Source organism: Nicotiana tabacum, chromosome 21 (genome assembly GCF_000715075.1).
Source record: "Nicotiana tabacum cultivar K326 chromosome 21, ASM71507v2, whole genome shotgun sequence".
Taxonomy (NCBI): Eukaryota; Viridiplantae; Streptophyta; class Magnoliopsida; order Solanales; family Solanaceae; genus Nicotiana; species Nicotiana tabacum.
The window spans coordinates 34,307,644-34,317,268 of NC_134100.1; the positions used below are offsets into that span (position 1 = coordinate 34,307,644).

The 9,625-nt window shown below is 39.2% G+C and overlaps 1 protein-coding gene across 1 annotated transcript; it reads left to right on the forward strand.

The window, feature by feature from the left end:
- The first annotated feature begins 965 nt into the window (after positions 1-965).
- Positions 966-1,433, forward strand: LOC142175193 (uncharacterized). The gene has a single exon (XM_075241773.1). It carries the CDS (start codon positions 966-968, stop codon positions 1,431-1,433), a length of 468 nt encoding a protein of 155 aa, XP_075097874.1.
- Positions 1,434-9,625: the final 8,192 nt, after the last annotated feature.

A 9,625-nucleotide genomic window follows, 5' to 3' on the forward strand; every position in this document is an offset into this window, starting at 1 on the left:
AAGTAATAGGTTTTAGTAGCTAACCTATTGATGGGAGGCTAGAAGCATGAATTTTGGTCTCAATTTCACCAATTGGTGATTGCATTTCAATCGTGTTTGAGCTTAATTATGAGAAAATTATACTTATGATGTGGTTTATGTGTTCATGACTTAAATCCGAGCCATAATGGAATATAGAGTTTCGAAGTCTGGGTAAAAGCTTCAATTGATCATCTGGGATTGTGGAAGCTTGGATAGAGGCAACTACCAAAGTAGTAATATATTTTAACTCCTTGAGGGAGAGACATCACGTATTTTTGTGGAGTTCACCTAGTGGTAGTTTGAATGCATGACAACAGACTAATCTCATACCCCAAGGACAAAGAGCTTCAGGCTTTCAAAATCAGCAAAGGCAGCAATACTAGACACAACAGTCTAATCAGTCTAGCATGAAAGATCTAATGAAGGCCTTCATTATTAAGACAGACGAGAGACTTGAAACTCATGGCACAAACCATCCGGGAAGAGGGCACAACCATCCAAAACTTTGAAAGACAGATGAGACAAATTGCTAATCTATTGTGTGAAAGGGCTCCAAGAACTCTTCCGGCTGATACCGAAAGGAATCCAAAAGAAATAATAAATGAGGTGTCTTTAAGGAGTGACCAAGTATTGAAGGACCCCATTGCATAAAATGAAGGGTGAGTTGATTAAAAGACAAGTGGAGATTGTGGAGGAGCAGAAAAATAACGAAAACCAAGAAGGTGAAGTGAGGGTAGACCCAGAGGATGAGGAAGACTATAGCTCTGAAAAAGAAGAAAAATGAAAATTCAAATGAATGAGGAGACTGAGGAAAGTAAATATATGTCTGCTCTACCTTTCTCCCAGAAGCAAAGAAGAGAGAAGTTGGACAAACAATTTAGGCATTTTCTAGAAGTGCTCAAGCATGTGCATGTTAATCTACCTTTCATAGAGGGCTCTCACGAATGCCAGCATATGCCAAGTTCCTGAAGGAGATCTTTTCCAACAAGCAGAAAGTAGAAGAGACATCGGTTGTCAAGCTCATAGAGTATTGTAGTTCTATTCTGCAAAATAATCTCCCTCAAAAGTGTAGAGATCAATGGAGTTTCACTATACCTTGCTCTTTAGGAAGTACTAACTTTGAAAAATCTTTGTGTGATTCAGGTGCTTGTATTAATCTTATACCTTTGTCTATTTTCAGAAAATATGATAGAGAGATTAGAGTAATCAGATCTATACCTGTGTCTTTCCAGCTGGCGGATCAGACCACAATCATACCCGAAGGAATAGTGGAAGATGTGTTAGTTCGGGTGGACAAATTTGCGTTTGTTGTGGACTTTATTATGGTGAATATGGAAAAGAATAAAGAGGTGCCTCTGATTTTGGGGAGACCCTTCTTGGCTATGGGCAAAGCTATATTGGATATTCAGTAAAGGCAGCTCATGCTAAGAGTGGGTGAAGAAAGAGTGGTGTTCAAGATGAAAGACGCAATAGGGGCATTAGAGATGAGTCGGCTGCATACTCTAATTTTAAGCTGGATGTCCTAAAGGAGCTAGTTGAAGATGGCAAGCAAGATAAGTGTGGGGTATGCCCGAAGAAGTTAAAAAATAAAATCTCGGCAAGGTTGTGTGCATTGGGTCGGGCACGCAAAGTGGACCCCGACATTGATTCAAACCAAGACTAGATGATTCAGGGGAGTTCCTTAACCTCTTACTTTTTATTTGTGTGTCGTGGGGACATGACACAATTTAAAGTGTGGGGGATTAAAATATGTGCATGTGTGTTTGTTTTTATTCTCCTTATCTTTGTGTGTGTTTTCGTCATTGTTTTGTCTGAGAAACAAAATTAACTTTTTCCGACGATGGATTTTCTCGACTGTCTTCTTCAGGGATTAAAGTCGAAGAAGAAAAAAAATGTCTTTTCATTTTATTTTTTTTCTTTAGATAGTGTAACAATTTTCCCTTGGTTTTTCTTTGTGTCGCGGTTCTTTTTTAAGGGTTTTGCTTGAACCGGATGTAGTTAGTTTTTCTTTTGTTAAGAATAGAGAAGTTTTGTGCTATGGTGTTAAACGGAGATGACTTGTCTTAACTCTATTGTGCCTTGAGAGCGGTGAGTACTTTAGTTGTGATGCCTAGTCTCATTTCTTGACTCATCTATATGTGTCTTAAATTGTTTGATTTTGACTTTGCTTAACTGCTTTGACTAGAGAATCGGGATAGATCCGATCCTGAATGAGTTATGTGCCAATGTGTGTGTGAGATTATTGTTGATATTTTGTGCATCTCAGTTGTTGTCTAGAACTCTCCGCGTGTGTTTGCAAAGCGAAATAGCAGTCTTGTTCAGTCTAGGGTGTGATAGAGGCGTTTCTTTGTTGAGCCAAATATATACTTTTGCCCACCTAATTAATGTGCACATTAGTTAGCCACTTTGAGCTTGTAATCCTATTTTCTTTAGCAACCACACTACAAGCCTGACCCATTTGTTTAAATTGATTATCTGTTTGAACCTTTTACCTCTCTTGAGCACCTGAAATTGTTATATGCTTCTTAGAAGCTAAGCGGAGGTATGGTTGAGTTTTGAGTGGAACTGAAAAAAATAGGAGAAAGATGCATTGTTTGAAAATTTATAAGAGCCACATGTAAGGAATTGAATGAAAAAAAATATAAAGTTGCTTGAATTGAAAGAAAAAAAAGGTTTGTGTATTTATTAGAAAGAAAAAATAAATTATTTGATTCCTTGCTAGTGGTAGTTATTGTTGTACTTAAAGAAATTGGGAGCGTGATGTTATTATGTTAGGAAGGTTGGAATTTTATTCAACACAAGTGTGGGGTTTAGATTGTGAAATGTATGTATTAAAGTGCTCAAGGAGGTGTAGTCATTGTATCTAAATGTATCCTACCCATCCCACAGCCTACATTACAACCAAATTAAGTCATACTCGATTCTTGACTGAATGAGCTCAATTTAGTAGAGTATTACACTACGGGCAAGCCTATGGTACGTCATCTGTGGAACATGAATTTTATTTTGAGAGAGAGCGAATTCTTTCTATCCGAGGTCCTAATTGTTCTTGAATTTTATTGTGTGTGGAACTACTCTCTATTATTTGTGTGAGGGCACATGACTTGCGAAGGAAAGGTAATGTCTTTGGCTTTTGTGTTAGAGTAAGTGAGAGGGTTTGAAAAATTATTGGTACTTTTGAGTCGAGTCTTGAGGCTAGGATGTTATGGCATGGTGCTTGGTCTGTTTTAAATATTCTTGGCATGATGAGTTAGGAGAGTTTCATATATAGGTTATCTCTCTAATGTATAGTCATATTTCTTGAGGACGAGCAATGGTTTAAGTGTGGAGTATTGATGGTAGGCTAGAAGCATGAATTGGTCTCAATTTCACCTATTTCTTATTGCATTTCAATCGTGTTTGAGGTTAATTATGTGAAATTTGTACTTGTGATGTGGTTTGTGTGTTAAGGACTTAAATCCGAGCCATAATAGAATATGTAGCTTCGAAGTCTGAGTAAAAGCTTCAAATGATCATCTGGGATCGTATCTGGGGCTCGTGGACTGGCATTGCATATGAAAGTTGAAAGAAAGCACAAAAGCCAGAGCAAAATGAGTTCGTCAAAAGTTTGAGAAGTTCAGACTTGGAGTTTTTGGGTCTGACAAGAAAATACACTAATGCAATACAGGGTGCGTAGCAAGGTGCGACGCATTAGTAAAAATATTTGTCAAACAAGCAAAGTTCAGAGAGTTTACACCCGAGCAAAATACACTAATACGACGCAGGACGCGTAGCACTGTGCAACGCAGGAAGTGTAAGAAGTTTTCCAGAGTTTTCCCACTTCGGCTCAAAGAGGGTAGTTTGGTCCAGGCACGTTCCGACTTGGTATAAATACATTAGAAACACGTTTTTTAGAGCACTTTTGACCTTGGGAGATTTTGGAGAGCATTGAAGGCTTCAAGCACAAGATTTCATCTTCCTTCTACCAACTCAATACACGAGTTTGGATTATAGGTTGAATTAATATTTTCTTATTCTTTAACTCTACTTGTGATGACTTTCTCCATATCGATGGAGTAGTTTACCTTAGGGTTTGACACGATTTGGTGACTTAGTTGTTTTTTATAGTTTTGACTACTATTTAATTAATTGAATTTATTGGAGGAGCTTTAATATTAGTTATGATTTTATTCTTTATAGTGTTTAATTGAAAGAGGAATATCTTATTGAATGTTATTGCAGCGCATGCCTTAGTTTATTTTAGTGATTCTTTGAAGTAATCGAGAGAGCTTTTTGAGTTACCGTTTAAATTAAGATTGAGAAATATTCGCGAGAAGTTTCTCTTAGATCATTCCTACCAATATATTCTTTCAAGTTTCACTGCACTTCATATTAGCTTATTTAACGGTTTAGGTTTAATCGAGAGAGGAACCCGAATCGGAATAATAGGATAATAACTTGTTGAATTCGTGAGAATCAATAGAACATTAAGAGTGAAATTTAACATTGTCAAATCTAGGATAACATTCTTGCACATATTATGTCATGACCCTTACTTCTCACACTGATAACAATCCAATTCTGCTAATCTCTAGTTCTTCGTGACCAATTGTTATTTGCTTTTCTTTTAGTAGGTAACTATAGTTCAAAATCATTCCCAATCAAGGTGTTAATCATCATGGATATAATTTAACTACAAATTACTTGAACATTGTTTAGTCCAATCACTGTGGAGACAATAACTTTCTAAACTATCTTCGACGTAGCACGAGCTTAATTTTATAGTATGTTTTGTGCTCGTCACCTATAAAGTTGGGAAGACATTTCTCTCCAAAATCGCCTCTATGTTGAGTCTATGCCTCAAACATGGAATAAAATGAGCTAAATCCTGAAACCCTCATTTTTACCCAACTGCAAGTATCGTAATTGCGAACTCTTGTTCACAATTGAAATGTTCCCAAAAGCGAACAACTAATCGAAAATGCGAACCATCACTTGAGCCTCAGATCTCGCAATTGCGACACAAGTATCGCAATTGCGGGAGTCAGTAATGCGACATAAACTTCGCAAATGCGAAGAATGGTACATCGCAAATGCGAACTGAGCTTCGCAAATGCAAATCTGCTCAACTCCCCCAGTATCGCAAATGTGATGCTCGTATTTGCAAATAGACCATCATAATTGCGATATCTGCAGCACCAGAGCACTCAGTTTTTACCAAATCAGTCCATATCCCATCTAAAACTCACCCGAGCCTCTCGGTCTCTAACCCAATCACCCACACAAGTACAGTAACATCCTAACCACACATGTCTACAATCAAGAATCAAGCATCAAAACTCAAAGATTTCAAAGTTCATAACTTCAAATTTTAAATTTTCACAATAAGCGCCGAAACAGCCTCGATTCACCCGGAACCCCAAGCACACATGTGTACTGTCCAAAATAATCAGACGAACCTACCAGAATCGTCCAAACACCGATCATACGAACCTACTAGAATCGTCAACACGGATCATGCATGCAAGTAATAAATCATCAAATGAGGCGATGTAAGGTCTCAATCACGAAATGGGAAGCTAGAACTGAAAATGACCTATCAGATCGTTACATTCTCCACCTCTAAAGGAAACTTTCATCTTTGAAGGGACATAGAAATGGAACTAAACTGGTAAAAAAGTGTGGGTATCCACTCTTCATATCAAACTCGGACTCCCAAGTAGCCTCCTCAATTGGCTAACCTTTCCAAAGTACTTTTACAGAAGAAATATCCTTAGATATCAACTTTTGAACATGTCGATCTAGAATGGTTACCGGCTCTTCGTCATAAGTCAAATCCCCATCAAACTACATTGTGCTGAAGTCCAATACATGCGACTTATTTTCATGATATTGTCGGAGCATAAAAATATGAAATACCGGATGTACCCCTGCTAGGCTGGGAGGTAATTCAAGCCTATAAGAAATCTCCCCAACTCTCTCTAAGATCTCAAATGAGCCAATAAATCTCGGGCTCAACTTGCCCTTCTTCCCAAATCTCATCACGCTCTTTATAAGCGAAACTCGAAGAAGAGCCTTCTCACCATCCATGAAAGCCATATCACGAACCTTCCTATCAGCATAACTCTTTTGTCTGGACTGTGCTATATAATGCCTCTCCTGAAATAATTTTACCTTCTCCAAAGCATCACGAACTAAATATGTGCCCAACAATCTAACCTCACCAGGATCAAACCAAGCAACCGAAGAACGATATCGTCTTCCATATAAGGCCTCATACGGAGCCATATGGATGCTCGACTGGTAGTTGACGTTGTATGCAGATTCTGCTAATGGGAGAAATTGATCCCACTGGCCTCCGAAATCAATAACTTAGGCCCTCAACATATCCTCCAAAATCTGAATGGTTTGCTCGGAGTGTCTGTCTGTTTGAGGATGAAATGCAATACTCAACTCAACCTGTGTGCCCAACTCATACTGAATAGCTCTCTAAAAGTGTGAAGTGAACTGCGCGCCACGACCTGAAATTATAAAAATGGGCACACCATGTAGGCGAATAATCTCCCTAATATAGATCTGAGGTAGCCTCTCTGAAATGTAGGAAGTCATCACCGGAATGAAACTTTCGGACTTGGTCAACTGGTCCACAAAGACCCAAACAACATCATACTTCCTCAAAGTTCATGGTAAGCCTGCTACAAAATCCATAGTGATGTGCTCCCACTTCTACTTTGGTACCAACTTTTGAGTCAAACCACCTGGTTTCTAATGTTCATACTTCACATGCTGACAATTAAAACATCGAGAGACATGTCCAACAATCTCTTTCTTTATCTTCCACCACCAATAATGCTGCTTCAAGTCATGATACATCTTCGTGACACATGGGTGAATAGAATTATGTGAGCTACGAGCCTTCTCAAGGATCAACTCTCTCAAACCATCAACATCTAGAATACAAATCCGACCATGAAGCTGCATAACACCATCATCCCCAATCATGCCCTTCTTAGCACTACCGTGCTGCACCATGTCTTTCAATACCAACAAGTGAAGATCATCAAATTGGCGAGCCTTGATTCGCTCTAATAAAGACGACTACGCCACAACATAAGCAATAACCCTACTAGGCTCCGAAATATCCAACCTCACGAATTTGTTAGTCAGGCCTGAACATCCATAGCCAATGGCCACTCTACTACTGGTATAAATGCCAAACTGCCCATGCTCTCTGCCTTCCTACTCAAGGCGTTGGCCACCACATTAGCCTTCTTCGGATGATATAATATACTAATATCATAGTCCTTCAACAACTTTAACCATCTCCCCTGCCTCAAGTTCAGATCCTTTTGCTTGAATAGATGCTGGAGACTCTGATGATCGATGTAAATCTCACATGACATGCCTTATAAGTAGTGCCTCAAAATCTTGAGCGCGTGCACAATAGCTGCCAACTCCAAATAATGCAAAAGATAGCTCTTCTCATGGAACTTCAACTAACGAGATGTGTAGGCAATCACCCCACCGTCTTGCATCAATATTGTGGCACGCCCAATACGTGAAGCATCATAATACATAGTATAACGCCCCAAACCTGTGGGAAACACCAACATCGGGGCTATAGTCAAAGAAGTCGTGAGCTTCTAAAAGCTCTCCTCACAAAGTCAACCTGGTCAACGGGGTTGCGACAGATGAAAATCCTTTCACAAAACGGTGATAGTAGCCCGCCAAACCCAAGAAGCTTCAAATCTCTGTAGTTGAACTAGGTCTAGGCCAATTCTGAACTACTTCAATCTTCTTAGGATCTACCTTGATACCATCAGGAGATACAACATGACCTAAGAAGGCAGTTGATCCCAACCAGAACTCACACTTCGAAAGCTTGGCATAAAGCTAATGATCCTTCAAAGTCTGAAGTGCAATCCATAGGTGTTGCTCATGATCTTCTCTACTACGGGAGTAAACTAGAATATTATCAATAAACACAATCACAAAGGAATCCAAATAAGGCTTTAACACTCGATTCATCAAATCCATGAAGGCTGCTGAAGCATTAGCCAAATCAAATGACATCACCAAGAGCTCACAATGACCATAGCGAGTCCTAAAAGTTGTCGTAGGGAAATCTGATACCCTAATCTTCACCTAATGGTAGCCATATCTCAAATAAATCTTGGAAAATACTTTGGCACCCTAAAGCTGGTCAAACAGATCATCAATCCTACGCAACGAATACTTGTTCTTGATTGTAACCTTGTTCAACTGCCAATAGTCAATGCACATCCTCATCGATCCGTCCTTTTTTACAAACAACACTGGTGCACCCCAAGGTGAAACAGTCGGCCTAATGAATCCTTTATCAAGCAAATCCTGCAACTAATCCTTCAATTCCTTATACTCGATTGGAGCCATACGGTACGGTGGGATAGAAATGGGCTGAGTGCCTGGGACCAAGTTAATGTAAAAGTCGATATCCTTATCCGGTAGCATGCCCAGTAAATCTACAGGAAATACCTCTAGGAACTCCCTCACAACCGGCACTGAATCCATAGAAGGAACCTTCGCACTAGAAAGTTAGAGCCTTCAAAAATGAAACCACCCTACTAATAGAATGGCCGAGGGTCCCTCTCCACTCTAATCTAGGAAGCCCCGACATGACTAAAGTAACAGTCTTGGCATGACAAACCAAAATAGCGTGATATAGGGACAACCAATCCATACCAAGAATGACCTTAAAATCCACCATATTCAACAATAAGAGATCAATTATAGTATCAAAACCATTAATAATGATGACCTTAAAATCCACCATATCGCAATTGTAATGTTCGCAAAAGCGAACAGCTTATCGCAAATATGAACCAGCCCCTGGGCCTCAGATCTCGCAATTGCGACAGAAGTATCGCAATTGTGGCAGTCGTAAATGCGACAGAAACTTCGCAAATGTGAAGGATGGCATATCGCAAATGCGAACTGAGCTTCGCAAATATGCGAAGCTGCCCCAAATCCCCATAATATCGCAAATGCGAGCATCTCTCGCAAATATGGTTCTCGCATTTGCGAACAAACCATCACAATTGCGATGTCTACAGCACCAGCACACTCAATTCTTACCAAATCAATTCGGAACCCATCCGAAACTCACGTGAATCCTTGGGGCTCCAATCCAAACATCCACACAAGTATAATAACATCTTACGACCTCGCTCGTAAGTTCAAAACGTCAAAATAACATCTACAATCAAGAATCAAGCATCAAAACTCAAGCATTTCAAAGTTCATAACTTCAAATTTTAACTTTTCACAATAATCGCTGAAACGGCCTCGGGTCACCCGAAACCCCAATCAAACATCAGTACAGGTCTAAAAGCATCATACAAACCTACCGAAATTGTACAAACACCAATCTGAGGTTGTTTACCAACAATATTGATCGTGATCAACTCTAACTATTTTGAAGTTCAAAAATTAATTTTTCTTTAAAAAATCACATTTAAACCTTCCGAAAATCAACACGGACCATGCAAACAAGTCAAAAATCATCAAATAAGACAATGTAAGGTTTCAAAGCATGAAATGAAAAGTTAGAACTCAAGACGACCGGACATAAGTAACTTATGGGCCA